At 44.7% G+C, this 23,367-nt stretch overlaps 2 protein-coding genes across 2 annotated transcripts; both read right to left on the bottom strand.

Annotated features, from left to right (window-relative positions):
• Window positions 1-756: 756 nt before the first annotated feature.
• On the bottom strand, window positions 757-16,448 carry si:dkey-230p4.1 (trichohyalin). The gene is made up of 28 exons (XM_026376579.1): window positions 16,292-16,448; window positions 15,054-15,297; window positions 14,833-14,970; window positions 14,680-14,757; window positions 14,505-14,575; window positions 14,268-14,433; window positions 13,825-13,931; window positions 13,300-13,725; window positions 13,067-13,193; window positions 12,255-12,392; window positions 12,020-12,168; window positions 11,073-11,222; window positions 10,818-10,896; window positions 10,659-10,736; window positions 9,895-10,041; window positions 9,702-9,811; window positions 9,473-9,614; window positions 9,193-9,386; window positions 8,817-8,944; window positions 5,719-8,447; window positions 5,387-5,518; window positions 4,652-5,239; window positions 4,462-4,560; window positions 3,818-3,970; window positions 2,987-3,136; window positions 2,823-2,876; window positions 2,670-2,732; window positions 757-2,597 (listed from the first exon to the last, which is right to left on the bottom strand). The coding sequence occupies exons 2-28, from the start codon at window positions 15,192-15,194 to the stop codon at window positions 2,370-2,372; spliced, it is 6,765 nt and encodes a 2,254-aa protein (XP_026232364.1). The 5' UTR covers window positions 15,195-15,297; window positions 16,292-16,448; the 3' UTR covers window positions 757-2,369.
• A 2,695-nt stretch (window positions 16,449-19,143) lies between these two features.
• On the bottom strand, window positions 19,144-20,628 carry LOC113173202 (trace amine-associated receptor 13c-like). Its single transcript, XM_026376591.1, has 2 exons — window positions 20,457-20,628; window positions 19,144-19,948 (listed from the first exon to the last, which is right to left on the bottom strand). The coding sequence occupies exons 1-2, from the start codon at window positions 20,618-20,620 to the stop codon at window positions 19,144-19,146; spliced, it is 969 nt and encodes a 322-aa protein (XP_026232376.1). The 5' UTR covers window positions 20,621-20,628.
• Between the last annotated feature and the right edge of the window lie 2,739 nt (window positions 20,629-23,367).

Here is a 23,367-nt window from a genome sequence, read left to right as displayed (position 1 = left end):
ACCAGTTCCAGTTGTTTCAACTTTATCCCTGAGAAATGTTGTTTAAGTCCAAAACAAATACTGCCAGGTGTCCTGTGCCAAAGCGGTAAATGAAAAACAATTTCAGTGAACTGATCACAACGGAGTAAACTGAAAACTGATAGAGCACTTAAAAACATTTAAACTATAAAGGGTGTTTACCGTCATCTCTAAGACTTGTTCTCTGTTAGAGGCTCACATCGGCAGACTGTACAAGTGTTCACACACACCACAGTTAACGTCCCTGCGTGGTTTTGACCAAGAGCGGGTCCAAGAGGTCACCATGAGCCCAGAGCAAACGGTTTCTCTTTTCCGAGGTTTTTCACGTTTCTGCATTGGCCACTTTCCTTTTTAACAACAAATGCAGTCTTCATAAATGTTACACAAAGTGCCTCCTGCTGTTTAACACATCGAGTTGTACACAGCACAGTAAAAATCGTAAATGTCCTCAGTGTACTGCAGAGATGAATGCTGTGTAACAGTGTTCAATTCTACAGCAGAAAGTGTAGGGATCCATCTGTGAAGTGAAGCTCCCCAGGAAGTGGATCACAGAGCAACACAGCAACCGTGAAAACAGAAGAAGAAATACAATGTTCGAAATGGCTGAGTCAGCCGAAGTCTATCCTACAGAAATACTTTGAAAGAAGCTGGAGCTTTAAAAGCAGCTCATGCAGGAAACCAACTGAATTATAAACTACAATCACCACAAATATTGATTGAGGTTAACGCTGCGAAGGGGGTGACACCAGCTCCTAAAAGTACGGGATCAATACTTTTGTCAGACAGATATTAGATTAGATTTAAGTTTCAAAATAAATGCAGACAGATGTGCAGCTTTTTGCCTCACTTCTTTAATTGGGTTCTAAATGTAGTATTTACATGGAAACGTGACCACGGTTTAGTTCATTTTTATGCAAAAACAGAGAAAGTTGTAGAGGGTTAAGAAGGGGCGTATGTGACATAACTAGGGTAACTTATAAAAGCTTTGGTACACAGACACACAACCGAACCATGAGCCAGACATCATAGAAAAAGTGTTTCCTGGCTCAGGGATTTGACTTCAACATTTAAACAACGTAAATATAGCACAATAAATAACTCAGTAGACGAGTGAAGTCGAACCTTTATTCCATAACGATCAGTAACTTGCGTGTTTTGGATCCTTATAAATTCAGTTTTACTGTTTTTTATTCCATTTTATATTTCAAACTAGAACATTTTATGTATGTCACATCGCTCTCAAACTAAATACAATAAAATAAATGGTGAAATGTGAACTTTGCAGAGCAGTGTGTGTCTGCAGTCTTCATCCTGCAATGCTGACAAGTATACATGGCAGATAAACTGGCTAAACTTAAGTTCCCTGATTACAGGTTTGTAGGTACAGTAACTGATTATATACCAATTCATTTCCTGTGCTTGTGCAGAGCTGACACTTGCAGAGGAGCTCGTCTTGATCCAAAGTATTTCGGCAAACATGACTAAAGGTGATCCATTATATTGACTGTAGCTATATTACAAAACTCGGCTGGAGAAGTTGTTATCTATAAAAGCTAAATGTGGGAAAGTGCAAATTCAAGGGGGTGCTCCCTTTCCAGACTGCCAAATGTCATCTTCATAAGCATAAGACAGCAACAGCATCAAAAGTCTGTTTGGGTCAACGGCGACACTGGGACCGTTCTCACACGAATTAGTGAAACTATATAAATATGAATTATCTCCACCAACTGTTGATGAATCGCTGCTCTCACTTTTTCCATAACTGCGCGGTAAGTGACCTAACATTCTGTACGTTTTGATGGAAACTTGTGGTCCCAAACCCAAAGGAATTCTTAGGCCTTTGTGCAAAAGTGCTGACTTTGGCTTAGATTAAATAAATAGAAACAACTAATCTCATTTTAAGTTTAAACTTCACTAACTTAGGTAGAACTCATCTGCAAAAATAGCCACAAACCACATGTAGTGCCGTAAAGGTTCCACTGTCAGATTCAGGTTCCAAAAGTCGTGGTTCATAGTTCATAGAACAGCGACAAATGAAAACTGGCTCAGTTCTGCAGATCAGTCAACATCTTTGTAAACATTGGTGGGCTAGCTGCTCGCTAACATAGACTCGACTGTTGTCTATTCTGCACCAGACAGAACGTTTCAATTCTGTCAGAGGAAATATTAAAACCATGTGACCTGCTCATTTAACAGAACACGCTGTCAACCACAAACCGATCTCATTGATCCTTAAGGTGGCTCAGAAGAGGCTCTAAAGCTGTAACATGCTGTGAAGGACCAGCAGAATGTCTTTGACCCAGTTTGTTGGTGCTCAGACGCTTCAGCAAAGAGCTTTTATTTTTCACAAGCTACAACTGGCTGAGGGACATCCTGACCTCCTCCTCCCGTAGGCTGCGGTCCAATCGCTGTGTCTCAGATTCCAGGACGGACGGAATTGGACGCTGCGTGACGGCGGCCAGGGAATCAGTGAGGTCATGTCTTAGAGAGAGCAGCCACTGGCTGTTTCTGGAGGACTTCTGGATAAACTCCGCCCTCTGCTGCTGATCCACAGCCAATGAGAGATGGAGCTGACTCACCTGTGGGGAGGAAACAGTCAGCATCTACCTGACAACCCGAACACCTGAACTCTTCTTTGCTGCTGCTCTCACCTGCTGCTCCAGCTCCTGCACTCTGCGCCGCAGTTGTTCTTCTTCTGTGGTGTCTGCAGACGCCTGAACAAACAGGACAGCTTTAAGCACTAACACATAAAACCTTAGTTGTGTGTGTGTGTGTGTGTGTGTGTGTGTGTGTGTGTGTCTCACCTGAGATCTGCTGTCAATAAGTTGCTGTCTGAACTTCGAACGCTCCTCCTCCACCTGAAACACAAAACATGAAACATATAAAGAATCATGCACCGTGTTCATATCGAGCTGTGTGTGTGTGTGTGTGTGTGTGTGTGTGTGTGTGTGTGTGTGTGCGCGCTCACCTGTCTCAGAGTGTCTCTCAGTGCGTTTCTGTCCCTCTTCAGTTTTTCTCTCTGGTTTTCTAGATGAGAGTTTTTCTTGTTCAGTCGTTTCTGTTCCAGCTCCAGTTCAGCCACGACACGCTGCAGGACCACCAGCCTGTCGCCCACACTCTGCACACACACACACACACACACACACACACACACACACACACACACACACACACACACACACACACACACACACACACACACACACACACACGTTTCTTTATGTTTAGTTCAGCCTCCATCAGGTGCAGATAAACCAACACAAGATGAACTCTGACTTTTAAACTGGCTCCACAGGGTGCTGGGCTCCAGCAAAACAAAACGGGATTATGGTTAGAAAACATCTTCTCAACGTCGAAACCAAAACACAACAGCTGCCGCTGAGAAGATGTCGTTTCTTATTTTAATTGACAACAGAAGACAGGATGTAAGTGAATTAAGTACAGTGTGTGTATCGGGGTATTGGGTGGGAGGTATGATTTTAACAACAATAATAATATAGGAGGTTTTCCTACATCTGTCTATCTGTCTAGGGAACAATGATTACGTTGAACCATATGTTCATGTTGTTCTTGATGAGCATCAACTGAGCAAACGTCACAGCTCATTTACCATTATGAAATTGATGCCGTGGCTGGTACTACATGTTACTACATTGACATTATACAACGCTAACGCCCAGGTGCCAGTACCTGTAAATAAAGACTGGAGCTCCTGTCCTGGAGCTTTGTTAGTTCTGTCTAAGTAGGCGGACGTATCTTAGGGATCAGATGAACACTGGCGTATACTGGTTGTACCCACCTCATCTAAGACGGGTCCTGTCCCTGGACTCTGCTCCTGTTGGTGGGCTCTCTCCCTGTAACCAATCATAGCTGCTTCAGTTCGCTCCAGAGCCAATCGAACTCTGTCCCGGTCTTTTTTCAGCTCCTCAGTCCTCTGAGTCAGAGTGTACACCTACTCAACAACCACAACGACAACAAAGCAGGTATTCACACAGGTCACAGAAGCTATAATTGATTCAGGGTAGTTATTGTTGCCGCCCTGAACCCCGACAATGTCCCGCCCTGAATCCTGCTGACCTACCTCCAGTAGAGGACCTTATGCTTACTCTGCCTTTACCTTGTACCTTCTAAGTCGCTTTGGATAAAAGCGTCTGATAAAGGACTAGATGTAAATGTCCACAGTTTGTACGTGAAAACGTCTGTGACGTCAGATAATGAGGTTGACGGTTTAGTGACCTATGGTTCACAGTTTACACAGGTGTTAAAACAAGGTTTCTGGAGAAGTTGTGTATTTTGCTTCTGCTAGTAATGATAGCAGCTGAGCTTAGGCTGCACCTCACTCTGTCTGGCTTCTGCACGACTCGCTCCTACATTCATTTGGAAGAAAACTGTTTTTACACGGTTCACCAGAGCACTGACTACTGACTACGACCCTTTTGTTACCTCAGCTTCTTTCTGTCCGAGCAGCTTCCTGATCTCCTCTTTCTCCTGCTGCAAAGATGAAATGTGCACCTCCAGAGAAGAGATCCTCTCCTCCTCTTGCTGCTCAGGATATGATCAACAATTCAATTATTAAAAACCTGTGGATTGATTCCAATATTTTTTAAACACTGTCTTTCCATTGAGTGCTCACCTCTCCACATTGTCCTCCTTCGTTCCTGTTGTCCGTCTCTTGTCCTTTCCTCCTCCTCCCCCGTCTGTCCTCCTCTTCCAGTCTCTCTTTGAGTCGTTCGACTTCTCTTGCTCGCTCAGCAGACAGTGAGGAGATCTGCGTTTTCTGCTCCTCCAACATGGCCGCCACGGCTCGGACTCTGCTCAGCTCAGTCTGGCTGTCCTCAATGTTCTTGTCTTTCTCCTCCAGCCTGGACCTCCACTCCTTACCCATCTGCTCTTCTCTGTCCTTCAACATCTGTACCTCTCTAATTAAAGCTTTCAGCTTCGCCTCCTGTTCCTCCTTCACCTCCTCTACTATTCTTGTCCATTGCTCCTCAGCCTCTTTCCTCTCCTCCTCTGCCTTCTTGTTCACCTGTCGAGCCTCATTCAGCTCCTCCATCATCTCCTCCCTCCTCCTCTCCAGGGCCTTGACTCTGGCTCTCAACTCCTCAAATGCCTCTCTCTCCTTCTCCACCTCCTCCCTGGCAGTCCTCAGGTTCTCCTCTCTGACTTGCTGCTTCTTCTCCTCCAGAGCTCTCCTCAGACACTCTCCCTCAGTGTGGCTTTCCTGAGGAGCAGAAGTATAAAATGATGAGTTCAGCGTTTATTTGTTATTGTGGATGGTATATTACAGAGTGAACGCTGACTGGATCCACTGGATCTGAGTGTGTATGAACCATGTTCCAGCCTTTAACCAGGGCAGGATGTGCTGTACCTGCAGCAGGAGTTTCAGGTTGGTCATCTCCTCCAGAGCTGCTCTCAGACCCTCCTTCATCTGCTGCTTCTCCTCCTCCTTTCCTTTCACCTCCTCCTTTGCTCGGTCCCTGCTCCGACTCAGATCAGACAGCTGGAACACAGAGAGGAACAGAGTGTTCATTGAACAGGTGTTCAGGCCCCAGCTCCACCACAGGGTGGAGAAGAGGAGTCCACAGATGGTTCCGTTGGGGACTATACACTCTGTACTGTGTTTGTTGGAGCATCATTGACTACAACTGCTATAAAAACAGCAGCATCGTTTCTACACAGAATATGCTGCTGTGACTGTACCTGATTTTGCAGGGAGCTCAGGTTCATCGACGTCACCTCCATGCTCTGTCGTAGTCCTCTCAGCTCCTCCTGCACCTCTTCTGTCCTCCTCCGCTCCTCTTGCAACTTCTCTGTTAGAGACATCACCTCCTTCTCTGTTCTCATTAACGTCTCTTGTACTTGTACTTTCTCGTTTTGTTCCTTTTGCACCTCTTGAGTCATCTCGTCCTTGGTTCTCCTCAGCTCCTCCTGTAGCTCATCTTTCTGCCTCAACTCCTCCTCTGCGTCCTTGCTCCTCCTCTTCTCCTTTTCTAGTTCAGCCTTCCCCTTCTCCAGCTCCCCGTGTAACTCCATCTTATCCCTTTGTTCCCTTTCCATCTCCACTTTCAGTACAGAAACCTCTCTTTTAGTTCTCCTCAGCTCCTCCTGTAACTCCTCCATCTGCTGGCGCTCGTTTGATTGGGTCTCCTCCCTCCTGCACAGCTCCTTCTGGATCTCTTCCTTGAGGGCCATCATCTCCACCTGCACCTCCTCATTCTCCCATACCTTCCTTTTCACCTCCTCTTTAATAGTCATGACTTCTTCCTCGGTCCTCCACAGCTTCTCCTCCAGCTCCTTTTTCTCACTTTGTTCCTCTGTGATCATGTCTTTAAGTTCTGACACTTCTTCTCCCTTCCTCCTCAGCTCTTCTTGTTTTTTATCCCTCTCCCTCTGCACCTCCTCTTTGAGAGCCGTCACCTCCTTCTCCCTTCTCCTCAGCTCAACTGACAGCCCTGCCTTCTCCTCTTCCAGCTCTCTCACTATGGACCTCCCTCTCTCTACCACCAGGAGGTGCTGATTTCTCTCAGCCTGCACCAGTCTCTCTTGGTCCTCTTTTGCCTCCCTCAGTTCATCCTCCAGCATCCTTTTCTCCTCCCTCACCCTGATGAGTTCCTCCGTCTCTGCCTCCTTCCTCTCCCGTGCTTCCTCCAGTTTATCCTCCATCTTCCTCTTTTCCTGTCTCGACCTCTTCAACTCTTCATCTGCCTTTTTGTCCTCTTGTGCCTCCTTCAGTCTCTCTCTTTGTTCTTTAATCTCTTTTTTCATCTCCTCCGACCTGTCCTCCATCCTCCTCATTTCATCCCTGACTCTCCTCAGCACCTCTCTCTCCTCCTCACACTCTTTTTCCACCTCCCTCACTTTTTCTTCAAGACTCCTCTTTTCCTCCTCTAGTTCCATTAGTTTGTTTTCTAGCTTTCTCCTCCTCTCCTCCTCTGTTTTCCTTCGATCCTCCCTCTCTCTCCTCTCCTCCTCATCTCTCTCCTCCAGAGTGCTTCTCAGCTGCTGCAATTCCTCCTCTCTGTCCTTCAAGATGCGACGGAGCTTTGTTAGCTCCTTTGTGGTCTGCTCTGCCTTCTCCTGCCATTCCTTGACCTCCTCAGCCAACTTTTCGTGGGCTTCCTCCCTCTCTCTGAATCTCCTCTTCATTCTCTCACTCTCTGCATGAGCTTCCTGTAACTCCCTGGCCTGGGAGAAGAGCCTGTCATGTTTTCCTTCTCCTTCCCTCCTCTCTTTCTCCAGGACCATCCGAGTTTCTCTTAGAAGTGCCTCCAACTGCTCCTCCCTTGCTTCCTTTTTCTTCAGCTTCTCGTTTACCTCCTCTTGCTCCCTTACTGCTTCCTCCTCTCTCTCCTCCATCAGCCTGAGATGCCTCTTCAAGACCTCTGTCTCCTCCTCACCTTCCCTCACAGCGCTCATTTGATGTTCCAGGCAGCGCTCCATGCGCTCCACCTCCTCCTTCACCTCCTCACACTCCTCCTTGGCCACGCTCAGGCTCACCCTCAGCTGCTCCACCTCCCCTGCTTTCTCCTTTAGCTTCTCCAAAAGTCCTCTCATGGCTTCCTCCTTGTCCTTTTGCAGATTCCTGTTCTTATTCTTCTCTTGTTCTTTCTCACCCTCTAATTCTTCCATCTTTCTCCTGAATTTCTCCAACTCCTCCTCTGCTCTCTTTGCTTCACTCCTCAGTCGTTCCATTTCCTCCTTCCTCCCCATCGCTTCTTTTTTGTCTTGCAGTCTCTCCTTTCTCCTCTCTTCCTCTATTTGGGAGATTTCTCTTCTTAGTCTGTTAACCTCAATCTCCGTGTCTGCCACCTTTGTCCTCCACCTCTCCACCTCTTCTTCAGCTTCACACCTGAGTTCCTCTACCTTCTCCTCCCTGTCCTCCTTCTCTCTTTCCAATCTCTCCATGCGGTCACAAAGTGCCTCCATTTCTCTGTCCCTCTGCATCTCTTCCTGCCTCTTCCTCTCGTCTCTTTTCACCTCTTCCTCTCTCATCCCGACCTCCATCCTCTTCATGTGCTGTTCTAGTCTCTCCCGTTCTCCCTCCACCCACTGTATTCTCTCTGTCATGTGACTGATTTGCACCTCCTTCTCCGTCACCTCCTCTCCCAGTTTTTCTACCTCTCTTTGTCTATCTTGCTTCTCCTGCATCAGTCCTTCAACCCTTCTCCTCAGCACCTCCACTTCTCCATCCCTCATCCCCAGCTCCTCACTCAGAGCCTCTCTTTCTCTCTGCCAGACGTCCTTCTCCTCTTTTCTTTCCTCTTCCTCTTCTTTCTTCCTCCTGCTCAGCACCTCTGCCTCCTCCATCAGCCCGTCCACCTGGTCCTGCAGCACCTCATTCTTCTCCTTATTCCGTTCTCTTGTCTCTCTGTCATCTTCTATCTTGGCCAATGCTCGCTCCAGCTCTCCCCTCAGACACTCGATCTCACCTTCACACAAACAAAAGCAGAATCATTTTACTCAATTAACTACTGTGAATAACAGACACAATTTCTGCTACTGCTGCTGCGTCTAGTGGACACCAAGTGGTCCTGACTAATTCCTGCTGAGGGTTACTGAAAAAAATAAGGGAAAACACAGAGACTCTTCTTGATGTTTTACAAATCCATATAGGATCAAATTTATGATTAATCAGAAATCCTGTTTTGTACAGTCGCGCCTCAGACTGCATTTTGAAGCCAAAGCCTTTTTCCATAAACACTAATCCAATAATTAATCTTTGCTCATTTACACGTGTTGTGTTTTTCTGTTCTGTCCTTGAAGGACAGGTAGAATTAAATGGTAATATTCACACTCACCATGTAATGTTTCTTTGGCCTGCTGCACTGTGTGAATGTGTGTTTGCAGTTGAAATCGATCCACCTCTGACAGTGAGAGTTGTTTCTGCTGCTGACTGAGCTGCTGATGAAGAGACACTGATAAAGACCTGCATCAAAGAAGGACAGAGAATGTCTGGTGCATTACATACATACATACATACACCTGTATGAACAGGAAGTTTTGATTTCTTATGCTTCGAGATGTTGGAACAGTTTGTGTGAGGATCTGATGACTACTGCACAGGTGCAGGTCTAATCCACAGCTAATCAGACCGTTTTATACAGGAGTCGTTCCAAAAGCTTCAAATACTTTTTCTGGCCACTTTATCTTTTAAAGAGTTTTGCGATTCTGTACCTGAGCTCCTGCAGCTCGTCCTCCAACTGCTCCCGGTGTCTCTGTAGACTTTCCTGCTCTTCCCTAAGCCTCCTGCTATCTCTCTGCTCCTCCTCCTGCTGTCTTTCTCTCCTCCTCATCTCCTCACCTGCCTGCCGCAGCTGCTCCTGCACCTCCTTTAGTTCTGCACACACCAAGGCATGCTGGGAGGACAGCTGAGGATCAAACACACGATTGATCACACAAGTCTTTATGTGTTTCTGGGTCACATGATGGCAGGTCACTCACTCCCCCTCTGTACCTCCTCCAGCTGTCGTCCATTCCTCTCGGTCTCCTCCATCAGGGAGAACAACTCTCTCTCCTTCCCCTCAATTATTGTGTCCATCTTGTTCTCTCTTTCTCTGAGCTGTCTGATGACCTCTGTGTCCACAGCTCTATGAGCTCTAACATTCACAGAATTAAAGGTCCGATTAGAGGGTACATTCAGGGTTAAATTCAACATTTAAGAATTCAGGTACAAACAGACTCACCTGAGCTCGGTGCAGTCCATTTTGAGGGTTTGGACCTCCCTCTGCAGAGAGCTGACCTCTGACCTCAGAGCCTGCAGCTGTGATTGGTTGTCTGACAGCTCACACTCCACCTGCAACGTAACCACACTCTTACTATGAAGTAAAGGTCTCCTGCTCAGGAGCCTCCGAGCCAGTGGTAAAGTAGCAGTGTTACCTCCAGCAGCTGTTTGTGCAGTTCTTTCTTTTCTGAGGCTAAAGCTGAGTTCAGGGCGGCCATCTTTTCCAGAGCGTCCCGTCCCTCCTCCACCTCCCGCTTTAACACACACTCAGATGATGAGAGACGCAGCACAAACTCTCTGGCCTGGAGGGGGCACAAACATGTACGTCCCAGTTTTACCAGGAGGGCATTATTCATGTTCACATACAACTTAACCTGACAAACAGTTCCTGTTACCCCATGACAGATATGTGAAAAGGAGAAATACTTATCTGCTGGGTGTATTCATTTTTCTGTTAACGTATTCCCAGATGTAAGAACATATTCCAGAGTTTAGTCTAAAGCGTCACCTGTTCTCACTCTAGGATATGACATCTCACAAAAATGGAGGACAAACTTCTGAACATCAGCACAAGTGTTGACATAAAGCAAACACAGTCACACAACATCTGTCCTGCAGGTTGAACTTTATCTGGAAGTTGAGTCCCGGTAACTGGACTACCTTCTTATTAGGTTGAAACGTTTCACTACTTATCAAGTAGCTTCTTCAGTCTAAAGATAGTTGGTTAGAGACACTAATTTATCCTCCAGGTTGGTTTCACTCCACCCCTGGACTGAATAGACTTGTTAGGTGAAACAATGGAAGGGGAGGATGACTTTAAGGTTGTGCTCTGACTCTGTATCGGCACATTCACCACACTAAGAGACTTGGGGAACATTATTTTTCTAACCACCAGAAAACAGCTCATTGATGTCTGTACCTTCTGCAGGGCATCTTTGGCATCAGCAGTCTCCTGTTCTGCTCTCTGTTTTTCCAGCTGCTCTCTCTCCAAAGCCCCCTTCAGGACACAGGACAACAATAAGAGGAAAAACAAAAGAGCCTAACAATAATTTAAGTGAACTAAACCTTGACGTCTTACCTTCAGAACATGGATCTCCATAAGGTGCAGAGTTTTTCTCTCTGTTAATTGGACGTTTTCCAACAACTCCACCTCAACTCTAAAGCCAAACATCAATTCAATATCTGAGATTAACTCGACTCCGGTGTTTGTGTGGAAAATGTCCAGTTCTCCACAGAAACAAAGACGAACAAAAACTTTTCTGGTATTATATAAGCTGCTGCTTATTTCATGAACAGTGAATCACTTTAGAAAGTGGATTTTTATTAAGAGTACCGTTTGTGTGATTCTGTCTCCATCTGTCTGTTTCTCTCTTCCTGTCGCTCTCTCTCTCTCCTCAGTCTGTCATTTTCCCTCTTCACCTCCTCCTCTCTCATCTGTATCTCATCCACCTGCAGACGTAGAGATGAGGACACCTCACGCTCCCTGAAAGACATACAGAAACATTAAAGAGTGTTGCAGGACACGCTAGAGAACAGAACAAGAGAAAGCTGAGCCCCATTGTTTGGATGAGTTCCACTCTGAACAAGTTAAGCTGTATCAGCAACTCTCCGTCCTTCCGCCACGAGTGATTAAAATACTGCATATCACAGTGCAGGAAGCAGCAGCAGCATTCTCAGCAGATGCCACATGTGCAAACTCTCTGGGCTTCAACAAGCCGTCATCGGCATGTTGAAGCATGTGTTAGCTGTCAGAAAAGTGTCTTTATCAAACCGAAATGCTGTTGTCACCCTCGTCCACAGTAGGACACTAGTAAACATTTAATTTGAGCCACAACTGGGTCAAAATGTAGCAGTGAGACTGCTCAGTGTTTTCTCTGAACTGGTTACCAGTTTGATTCAGTGCCTGGTTTGACACCAGTTTGCATCGGTCATCTCTTCATCCTGGATTCTACTTGCAGACCCCTCAGATCTCTTGATCAGCTGCTCTACTCACAGTAAAAAATTAGAGGCGATGGAAAATTTTCTAGTTCACTCCTCACTGCATCATCTCCACCATTTTTTGCAGTTTTTACAGCCTCAGCTTTAAGCATTTGCTTTTGAGTTTGCATAATAATTGATGAGTAACGTTTCTAAATTGAATTGTTGAGGTCATACTGAAGTGTGTTACATTAAGACATCTCTAATATTTTGGCTATTCTATATAAAATGAATAAGGGAGGAAAGGCATTAAAGACACCTCGTCATAAAAGACATTAACTACGACCCAGTTACAGTGTATACCTCTTCAGTATGTCCAGAGTGTGTGTGAGCTCCAGCTGTGTATGTTGTGAGCTTGTTTGCAGCTGCTGATTGTCCTCCTTTAGCTGGCTCAGTCGCAGCTGCAGAGCGGTTTTCTCTTCACCAAGCCGCCGCAGAGATAACTCTACACCCTAAAACACACACACCACATTCATTTTAACACTATCATGACCTCTGAGCTGCGGTAGAAACCGGTTCTATTCTGTGTGGGACTGACCTGCAGTTCCTGATTTCTCCACTGCAGGGCGCTCTCTGTGTAAGAGAGGGCAGAAAGCAGGGAGGATCGGTCCAGACTGAGGACACTGTCTGAGAAGACACACAGAGGTCGAGTGCTGCTGCTGCTCAGGACTCTGGACTGAAGACACAACACAATAACAGTGATGAGTGACGTTCTAATGAAAGATCAACCAGACCACTTGACAAGAGCGAATGACGCAGATGCTCTAAACTTTCATTCCTGTGTGCTTTCTTAACTGTATGCTGGTCAGCAGCAACCTCCAAAACACCCACCTCGCAACAGCTTTTCCAGCCTTTTGTTTAAAACCTTAATAATAATAATAATAGTAATACCAGTAGTGTATGAATGTGGGTTTAGGCTCACAGAGTCAGAACCAACTCTGATACTGTAGTGGTTATTGTTGCCTTAAAGTTAGCAATGCTGTGAAGGTAAAGAAGTAGCGCTATGCAGACGTACATGGTGATGTCATGATTTGGATCTATGATGGCTCTCTATCCTGTGGAAAAAACGGTTCTTAAACAGTTCCCAATTTTAACCAACTGAGATCCAGCACTGGCACCATGTTCGTGCTGGTCCAAAAGGTGTATGAGTGACTTATCTTATGTCTTATGTCTTAACATCCAGTTAAATGATGATTACCTAAAACCATTAACATAGTTGATCAAGATGGTTTCCAACAGGTAGCTGACATTACAAACATGTTATGTTCTGTGTAGGACTCCTGTAAGAAGTTAATATTTGTTAGAGATTTAAAAAACTAACATGAGATCACATTGTGTTTCCAGACTCACTAGTCGAATTACAGCCTGACTGACAGACTGCAGGGTTCTCTCCGTTTCTCGGTGTCTCTCTACCTCCCACTCTCTCTTTTCCCGCTGATTCTGCTCAGCCTGCAGTGAGTGAGAGAGCTCTGCAATCCTAAGGAAAACAGAGAGACAGAGAGAGAGAGAGAGGTCAACATGGTAAACTATTAAATACAGTCTGAAGTAGAATGAACGCAGGAAAAGAATGAGGGATGATTTACCGTTCCTTCAGCTGAGAAACTTCAGTTTCATGGAGAAGCTGCAGTGCACACACCTCTCGCTCCTTCTCCTCCTGTATCCTCTCCTCCTCCTCTTTGTGTTCCAGTTCTCCCAAAGAGAAGGTTCCCAGGGTGGAAGTGTCTGGAGGAGGCTCAGATGGTGAGATCTTTGGGGTAGGGAGGACAAGCGTGGAGGAGAGAGGAGACGACGATAATGGGGGTTGATAGAAGAGTGTGGAGGAGAGGGGAGGTGAGAGAGATGATGGGTGAAGGTCAGAGGGGACATGAGGAGGAGGATGGACAGATGGGGAGGAAGAGGAGGGTTGGAGGTGAGAAGCACTGAACCGCAGGGAGGAGGCGACTGACTCACATCTGGAGAGGAGAGAGGAGGACAGGCGAGAAAACTCTGCCCTCAGCTGCCACAGATCCCTGCAGACAGAGACAGGTTGGTCAACCAGCAGCAAGTTCTTCAACTCGTGTTTCTCAACACTGCAACCTGACCCTTTTAACGTTTCTCTACAAACTCACCTGTCTGCGGCTGTTTTGACAGTGTGACAGTGTCTTTTCAGAGCAACTGCCGATCTCCAGACCGACAGCAACTGCGCCTGGTGCTGACCCACATGATCTGACCGATGCTGAACACAGAAAAACTCTTAAAACTTCACTTCAGCCTGAAAATACTCCACAAAGGTTTTCTTAGCATAGTGCACGTAAAGAAACACACAGGGTTTTGGAGGTTTTAGCATCCAGGTAGTAGTCAGAGCAGTTTATAATGTACAATTGCAAAGTTTGTTAAAATGTATTTTATATATAAACAAGTGTTGTGTTTTGACATTGACCCGTTTACCATTATTTTTTATTAACTACACTCCACATGCACAGCTGATTGGAGGACACGTACTGTGAGACTTATTCACGTTACTTAGATAATGTAGAAAAATCTAAACTGAATTTAATATTAAACAACAGACCTCCTCCTCTCTCAGCCAATCAGATTCTTTCTGCTCCATCTCTGCCACTGCTCTCGTCCAATCATCTGTTAGCTTCTGAACCTCCACCCTCAGGCCCTGGTTAGCCTTCTCTGATTGGCTGAGCTGCTCACAGAGCAGGGCATTGGTCTCAGCCAGACTGACCGACCTGAAGAGAAACACACAGGTGAGACTGACACACCGAACAGGAGAGACACACACAAACACACACACACACACCTCTGTTGTTCCTCCTCCAGCCTGATGAGGGCGCTCTCCAGAGAGTCACTGTGTTCATCTCTGATCCTCCACTAGAGGACAAAAACAGAACAGGGGTACATCAGCACCTAGAATACTGCACTGTTCCCATAGTACCAAGCACAGTAGTGTAGTAGTAGTAGTATTGGAGTCTGACCTCCGTATTGAGCTGCTGTTTGTGTTCGTCCTGCAGCTGAAGCTCCAACTGCTGACATCGATCTCTGTACTCCAGTACCTGAGGTAACACTACAGTCAGTACTACAACACACTGATACTACTAGTCCTCTGGTCTCTGTACTTATGTTCTCACTTTGTTCTGCAGACGGTGGATGAGCAGAGCCTGTCTGGCCTCCTTCTCTCTCCCCTCTCTCACCCTCCTCTTCCATACCCTCTGCTCACCCTCCATTTGCAGAGAGAGGGCGAGCGAGGGCGACACCGACTGGCGCAGCTGGAAACAGAGAGAGAGAAGTGATGTTTTGATTCACGCTGATGATCACGTGACCTCCTTCCCTTGTCTTCCCGTCTCCTCACCCGGTCATTCAGAGCCCTGCTCCTGGATTCCAGCTCCTCTCTCTCAGCTCTACTTTCTGCCAGCTCCTCTTGCAGACGGCACACCTCCCCTTTGAGCTCTGCCTTCTCCCGCTGCCAGCCAATCAGCAGCTCTGAATCCATGGCGACATGTGGACCTGGTCTTCAGTGATTCAGTGACTCAGTGAGTCCAGCAGCAGAGCAGACAATAGACATATGGAGATTCTGACAGAAAGTTTGTAGTTTCCTGAAATAAATAAGGTCGCTGTGTTGAGTAAGGAGGAGGAACAACGTTACACAAAAAAGTACACCACAGAAACCAACTGTCTTTTGTTGACAGCACGTCTCTAGATTAGAATGATTAAAACCACTCTTTAAGTAAATAGCTCTGGTTTCCTGAAGGAAAGAAGCGTGATCCCACAACAGAAAGCCGGTTTTTAACTGTGTGGAATAACTAACTCTCTGTGAATAGTCCGGACTGTTCCCTGCTGTGTTCCCACATGGGCTCACTCGGACATCACGGTGACTTTGTACTTGGGGTTTCGCAGGATATCGTCCCGGTAATCTCTGAACTGAATAAGGAGGAGTTTGGGGGGGTCAGCGAATGTGTGAAAGCTTAGGAATTGTTTTGACACACCCCCAGATGTTTTGTTCAAATCAAGACTCAATGAACAATTAAAAATCTGAATTATTATTATTATTAAAACAAATACAATACACTTGTGGACAGGTTGCCCCCTCGAGGCGCCAAGGGTTCGGCGTTCAGCGCCAGTGACACTTCGACGAGTGGCCAGGAATCGGGGGGAGGCGGAAATCGAACCACCAACCCTGGGGTTCGTAAATAACTGCCGACCGATTTAACGCTACAAAAAAGAAACCAGCTGAACTAAAGCGTAGAACCCAATGACATTGATGTAACATGACGATTTAAAGCCTCAAACATGTCCGAAACGTGTCAGCTGACGGTACTCTGGTACCGGTACCGGTAATTATCCGCTACTGCTGAGCCTTAATCCTGTGGTTGAACTGCAGACACAGCAGAACATCTCCTCGGCTACTGAAAACACCGACAAACGGACCACATGCAGGTTAAAGGTCCAAACAGAACCGGGTCGAACCGCTGCCGTCACCACTGTTTCATTATGAACCGGGATGTTATAACGTTTTGTCCGTTTTTGCAGGAACTGCCTCTAGCTAACCTGTTAGCCAGAATGCTAACAAACAGTGAATAAAGTTCGTACCTGGAGCGGATAAAGTTATGAGACGAGTTAAACTGACAAACTCTCACAATTCGAAGGTTTTGAGCGATTTAAAATTGACAGTCGGACGCGTTTCTTCGTTTATCTGGACAAGATGAAGCTAACAACCTGTTGTTTTTAAAACATTCAAACAGAGAAACTTCACCTTTCACCCCGGAAACAGAGCGTCACATGATACGACCGGAAACACGTCACAGCGCTTTAATACAAACAGCGACACCTGCAGGGAGAAAATATACTGAGACTGATTTATCAGTTTTTCTAGAGACAAATAAACTTCCTATATTTATTACATTGAATTGATATATTATAAGTTACTCAGAAAGTATGATACTCTAAATACACAAACATCAGTGGTCTTTAGTTTTACTTTTCATTTCATTTCAACACATGAAATGTATTTGTGGAGTGTATTTACAATAATATAATATATATATACAAATATATAAGTAAAAGCAATTTAAAAGAAAACTGTCTGAAATTAAGCAGATAGTAATACATTCAGATGCTGATTAATGATAAACTGTAAATATATCAAAAACAGAATAAATATTTCACTATTTATTATTATAATATTCTGAATTGAATGTTGTTTCTGTTAACACTATTTTAAACCACAGATGATAGATGAAGTAGTACAAAAATGTCATGTTAAATTTAGTCACTGATTTTTTTTTTTAATCTAAGCTAATTTTCACTTTGATGGCAGCAACATTTTTCAAGCAAGCAACAAGTTGGGACAGGAGAAACTAAAGACAGGAAAACATTAGCAGCAGGGATCAAATGAGCCTTGAGAACTAAGGATGTGATGAGGGTCGTCATCCTGAGTAAAACTGTGAGAATAAGGATTTTTAGTGAAACTAATCTGCAGTGAATTTGGAGATTTGATCCAGAAACACCACCAACGATGAGCCTGATCTCATGTGAAGGTCCACTTTGTGAGTATGTCCACTCACTCCAGATTATTCCTTCTACTCTAGACTTCAGAACCAACAGAACCACCTTCTTTTCTCCTGTCTTCACAGAAATCTGTAAGATAAGACCTTTATTAGTCCCACAGTGAAAAAATCCTGTGTTTACAGCAGCAGAGTGAACAGAAACAAGCCCCAAAAAGATCAATCAGAAAAACATTTGTTCCTATTTACAGTGCTTTGGGGTTGAGATTCTGAGTATTGAATATTGTGTAAAACCTTGAGTTACATATTCACTGTGTGATTGTGTGTTAGTGCAGTGATATATTGTACAGTGTAATGACAGGGGGGAGTAATGGGCTCCTTGTTAAGAGTCTTCCTGTCTCTTCCTGTCAGCGATGTGGGGTTCATCCACCCCGATACCAGATCAATATGCAAACTGCAGCGGGTCCAGTGCTGAGCTCACCTGGGTGCAGAGGTAGCCGAGTACAATGCTCTCTGTGGTCTTCATCAGGTGAGAGGTTAAGGCAACGGGTCTGTAGTGGTTCAGGTTTGTTTTAGGTAGTGGAATCAGAAAGGAGGTCTTCCACAGGGCCGGGATTCTCTCCAGCCTGGGGCTCAGGTTAAACATGTACAGGACCACCTCACTGAGCTGGTCTGCACACTGCCTGAGAAGCCTGGAGCTAATGCGGTCTGGGCCTGTGGCCTTCCTGGATTCAGACTTCTTTAACTCTCTCCTCACCTGGTTCAAAGTGAGGCAGATGAGAAGAGAAGGGAACCTTCTCATGTGGATGCTACTAACACTGAACAGTGCATAAAGAAAGGGACGTAACACACGTCTAAGGGTCCTAACCCTAACCCGATCCTGGTCTCAGATGTCTTATGAAACATCTGTAGAGAACATAAACACTTTGTGATGTGTCTTCAGTATCACCCCCTCTTTTTGTCCTTTCCTGTGAGTTTCTTCTCAGTCTGATTGTGGGGGTCATGAGGAGGCGATCTGTAGTTGTGTTTAAACTGGTATAAATTAAAGTGATTGGCCTCATCAGTTCCCAAACACTTAGAGCATGTAAATATAAGAAAGTTAGATTGAGCAGTTAGATTGAGCAGGGACTTTTATTTTGGTGGGTATAGAGTGACCTGGTTATATATTTTGTACATAGTGAGTTTTTTCCTGTAACTGATCATTTAAAGATGGGACAGGAAACTTCTTTTATTTTTTAATAATCCATTATAATTATAAATGCCCTTTGGTACCAGGCTAAAAAAAACAAAACTCTACAGTCTAGATCAGAGTGGAACTCGGTCGATTAGATCTGACAGCACCGAGGTGACCAGTTTCCTGTGTATGTGAATGACAACATTTATAAATTACCACAGTTTAAGTTCAGGAGATTTGTTATTGACTCAAGTGTTACGGACATTTGAGCCTCTTCCGGCTAAATGACCAGATTTAGTTTAGTTGACTCAGCTACACTGTGTCACAAAGTCCTGAACACTGTAAGTTGACAGAGTTCAGGACCCAGACGTTCGCTTCAAAAATAACTTTACGTGGCTTTTAATGTATAGATGGCATGAAAGCGTTTCATTTGTTTTTTACTTGTCATGCTGGAAACGTCAATCAGAAAGTTAAGAACTCACTCATGTTCCTAACAACTGAGAGCTTTATTTCATGTTGTATACAGAGTGTTACAGAGTCTTCTATTAAATGCCCATCGTACTCACTGTGTTGTGTTTTTCCTTCATTTAGTAGCAGACTAACTGTGCTGACAGTGTGTGGTTCAGATTTACTGGTAGAAACATGGAGACTTGTGGATGTTCAGACTTTTGTAAAAACATAACCTCAGAAATCTGGAAGCTGTTTACTGTTGTGATGATGATGGTGATAACTGATGGTCATTTTAAATGCAGCACATTGTTGCTCTACAGTATGTTGGCATCAGAGGAGCCAGGCTGCAGTATCTGAAGAGTGACTATGTGTTTTACAGTTTTTCTAAACCAGGGGTACAACAAAGCGTAGATAACAGGGTTCAGACAGGAGTTAAAGTACAGCAGCCAGATCTGATAGATGCCGTCCAAGCTGTTCCCACCTGTAACACTGTAGATGTAATATGGTGAAAGGCACAGAAGAAAAACTGCCACCAGGACCCCAAGATTTCTGGCTGCTTTCAGCTCCGATTTCTTTGCAGTTGTCACTGAACATTGGAGTTTGGCAGCTGCAACGTGAGAGCGCATGGTACGAGCCTGAGACAGAGCCACCACAAACACTCTCATATAGAGAACGACGATGACGGTAATGGGACTGACGAAGTTCAGTAAAAAGTCAACAGTTCCTTCAACAAAACTGATGGAAACTACACATTCTCCGTAACAGGTAGCATACCTGTCTGGCTTTTTGAGAAGATCCCTCAGAACCCAGATGCTGTAGAAAATAGAAACCATCCAGCACAGAAAGACACAGAGCCTCACTGCTGATACAGTCACTTTAGTGGGGTAATACATGGGCTCACAGATGGCCAGGTAGCGGTCCACTGATATGAGCAACATGTTTCCCACAGAAACACTAGTAGTAATGTAACCTAACAGGGCATTCACAACACACACGGCGTCACCGAGGAACCAGCAGCCATTGAAAATCAGGATTTCAACAGGTATCTGCAGGAGCCCGACTAGGAAGTCAGCGACAGCCAGAGAGAGGAGGAGGAGGTTGGTGGGAGTGTGGAGCTGCCTTAAAAAGACACGTAGACAATGTGAAGAGTCAAAGATCTCTTACTGATACTGAGTCCAGGATTTTAGAAAAAAATCTAAACCAATGAGGAGAAAGAAAAATAACAGTAAAGTTATGTGAAGCACAAATGTGAAAAAGTAAAATTAAATCAAAAAAGTAGTAAAAGACTTACTGAAACATGGGAGTTTTAACAGGGATAAAATGATTTGATCTGCACAGATAATTATAAAAAACAATGATCAATGCTTTAGATCACATTGAACTTCTGTGAGGAAACACAAAGAAAGAAGAAACACTTCAGACACATTTTTCTCATTTGGCAAAGACACAAACTAGATTGTGGTAAAATCATTTCAGTTTCCATTTTCCTGTTGTCGACATGTTTAACGTCAGCTTCTGTTTTTCTACACGTTCACAGCCCAGACCTTATTCACACTGTCGACTCCTTGGAGATCATCAGGTGCACATTACTGTCTAAAGCAAGATAAGCAGAGAGTTGAATATCTACCTGTAGTGGGAGATGGCGATGATGACCAGCAGGTTGAGAGCAGCAGTGACCACAGAGATGAAGGACAGCAGGAAGTTAATGAGCACAACCTCAGAGTGAGGACGCTTCAGCCTCCTGCAGGAGGCGTTCAGGAGCTGTGGGAAGCAGAGTTCACTTTCCTCCATCAGACACTTTTCTGATGTCACCAGACACATGCACAGAAACACCCCAGGTGCTGCTCAGGCACCTGCACTTTTTCCCACTGAGTTGATCAAGGTCTTTTTGGACATTTTCTATTTTTAACTTTACATTTAAGTTTTTTAAACAGTATGACATGAATACAGCTGCTGCCTTTAAATCCTAATTCGCACAAACACCTTTAACTTCTGGTCCTCGGTCTGCAAGTCAACATCCACAGAGAGAGAAGCAGAGCGACAGAGCAACAGGGAGAGAAATAGACGGGGGTCACTCCTTCACTTCTGTCTCCCCACAGATCACTGGGTGTGGGTCTCTGGCTCCACCCTCCTGCTGTCACGGAGTGAGGAGAAATGAATTCTGACTTGTACAACAGGAAAATGTGTGACGGCTTCACGTTCTCTGGTTTGAGCTCCGTCTAATGAACTCAGTGAAGATTCACACTCACTCTGAGAGTGAATAAAATAAGCTGCAGTTCTAAAGTTCTGAAACACAACTTATGGATTCGAATCCCACTTTTCAATGTTAATATGTTTCTGAGTTTTTATCCCCAAACTACAGGAAGAAGCTGGAATTGAATTGTATGAATTCGAATCAGAATAAAAGGTGAATTACTTACTAATATAAATATAATTCATGGCCAGATCATTTGATTTCCTAAATGTCTCTCTTTACTTTATAACCTATATCATTTGTCCCAGTCCTCCCATAGAGTCCGAACAGCCCCCCAACCCCGGGCAGGGCCATCCATCATCTTAACTGCAGCAGGGTACACCTGGACAGGTGTGGAGGTGTGTCTTGAAATTGCCAGAATTCTTCTGGCACCAGACACCAAAATGACAGACGCCATCACGTGACAGTTGTTCTGTACCCAACTTGACCTTTGACCTCCTGTGCTCTGTTGTGCTCTATTTTACCATTTACTCCCTAAACAGTCAAGTTATCCGGTCACAGTAGACAGGAAACCTGTTTCCTGTGATCGGGGTAGTGGATACTCAGACTTCGGTCGAGGCAGATGACCGCCCACTATGAGCCTGGTTCTGCTGGAGGTTTCTTCCTCTAAAGGGAGTTTCCTCTCCACTGTTGCCTAAAGCTTGCTCAAATGGGATTGTTGGGTTTTCTATATGATTTTTTGTATCATTATTCTCTGTAAGGTCTTAAACCTTAAACACTGTAAAGTCTTGAGACGACTTTGGCGCTATACAAATAAAACTGAATTGAATTGAAAACTGAACTTCCAGTTACCTGTTTGTGGTCATAACAATGTAATGCTTCACTGAATTGCTCAGGTGTCTACACCTGTCCACGTCTTAACTACTGAGAACTCCTCGTTACATAAAGAGTTGTTTGATTAAAAATATTCAGCTTTACTCTGTTCACCTGTGAGTGGTCATCACGTTCAGGTTCAACTGAATCTTTAATCAAGTTACATCATGTGTTGAAGTTTGGAGGTTGCATCACAGAAGCTTGAAAGTCAAACTTTGACGAGTGGTTTGTCTCTAATGTCCCGATTGCATCATGTGTTTATGTTGATGCTTGTTAGCAGTTAACACCTCTGAGTGTGACACTGTAGAGAGAAGGTGTGAAAACCCTCCAAACACTTCGGCGTACACAGAGGAAAACGACTCACGAGACACCTAATGACAGTGTTTGTGAGCAGTCAAAAGTTTGTTCTCTAACTTTGTTATTTTCAATACTGAAGACGTTCAAACTGTCAGAACACGTGTCGACTCATCTACTGAACAACCCCGAGTATCTTTGATAGTTGGGATTCAGCTTTGATCCTCTCAGTCGGACTCATGAGCTACCAAACCATGTCAGCTGGATTCAGGTCATGTGATAACCTCGAGGTGTGTTTGGGTCATTGTCCTGTTGGAGAACTACTGATGGTCTCACTAAGTACAAACCCAATGGGACGGCATGTGGCTGAAAAGCCTGTGGCAGCCATGCTGGTTAAGTGGGCCCTCGGTGCCACCATCAAACCTCCTCCATGCTTCACAGTGGGACCACACATGTACGACCCCTCTGTCCATTCTGTCTGTGTCTACCAAACACACGGCTGTGTCCATTCCTTGTGGTTCTAGCGTGGATGTCCTGCTTGTTCTTCTTCTGAAGGAACGGTTCCTCCTCTGATCTCTGGATGTTTAATCTGGGGTTCTAAGGTTCTGGTAATTCTAATAAACATGTCCTCATGTCAGCCTCATAACAGCCAGTTTTATCAATTTTATGGTTTTCTTGTTAATTTGTCATAAAATGTGATCTGATCTTCATCTAAGTCCAGAGTATTAACAAATACAATGAGCCTAAAATAAGAACACAAAACAATTCTCATTTTTCATGTCTTGTTGAAGAACCATATAAACCTCAGTGCATATGGAAAAAGTATGTGAACCCTTTGAATGATGACCTTAAAAACGCTAACTGGAGTCAGGTGTTAGCCTAGGTTACATAAATTAGTTAAGGAGCTGTGGACTAGAGCTACTTCAACTGACAAAAAACACTTTTTGAGTTTGCTCAAGCGAGGAACAGGATCCTGTCAAAGCTTTTCTTTGAGAGGATCTACGATCAATAACTGTTGACTTACATAAAGCTGGAAAGGTTTACAAAGTGATGTCAAAGACTTTAGAAATTCACCATTCTGCAGTTAAACAAGTTACAAATGGTGTTATAGTTCCCTCCTCCGGCCTGCTGTGACCCCCCGACCCCGAGTGACAGAAAAAGATTTGAAGGCATTATT

The sequence above is a fragment of the Anabas testudineus genome, chromosome 21 (genome assembly GCF_900324465.2).
Source record: "Anabas testudineus chromosome 21, fAnaTes1.2, whole genome shotgun sequence".
In the NCBI taxonomy this organism is placed as follows: Eukaryota; Metazoa; Chordata; class Actinopteri; order Anabantiformes; family Anabantidae; genus Anabas; species Anabas testudineus.
This window is presented reverse-complemented; position numbering and strand designations above follow the sequence as displayed.

What these genes read in the sequence shown, in the direction of transcription:
- si:dkey-230p4.1 (XM_026376579.1), bottom strand. Translation starts at nt 15,194, where the DNA reads ATGGATTCAGAGCTGCTGATTGGCTGGCAGCGGGAGAAGGCAGAGCTC. An exon ending in GCAGGGCTCTGAATGACCGG is followed by an intron (nt 14,971 to 15,053) that starts GTGAGGAGACGG and finishes CTCTGTTTCCAG; the next exon opens with CTGCGCCAGTCGGTGTCGCC. An exon ending in GTCAGGCTGTAATTCGACTA is followed by an intron (nt 12,393 to 13,066) that starts GTGAGTCTGGAA and finishes TTGTGTCTTCAG; the next exon opens with TCCAGAGTCCTGAGCAGCAG.
- LOC113173202 (XM_026376591.1), bottom strand. Translation starts at nt 20,620, where the DNA reads ATGGAGGAAAGTGAACTCTGCTTCCCACAGCTCCTGAACGCCTCCTGC. An exon ending in ATCGCCATCTCCCACTACAG is followed by an intron (nt 19,949 to 20,456) that starts GTAGATATTCAA and finishes TGTCTTTTTAAG; the next exon opens with GCAGCTCCACACTCCCACCA.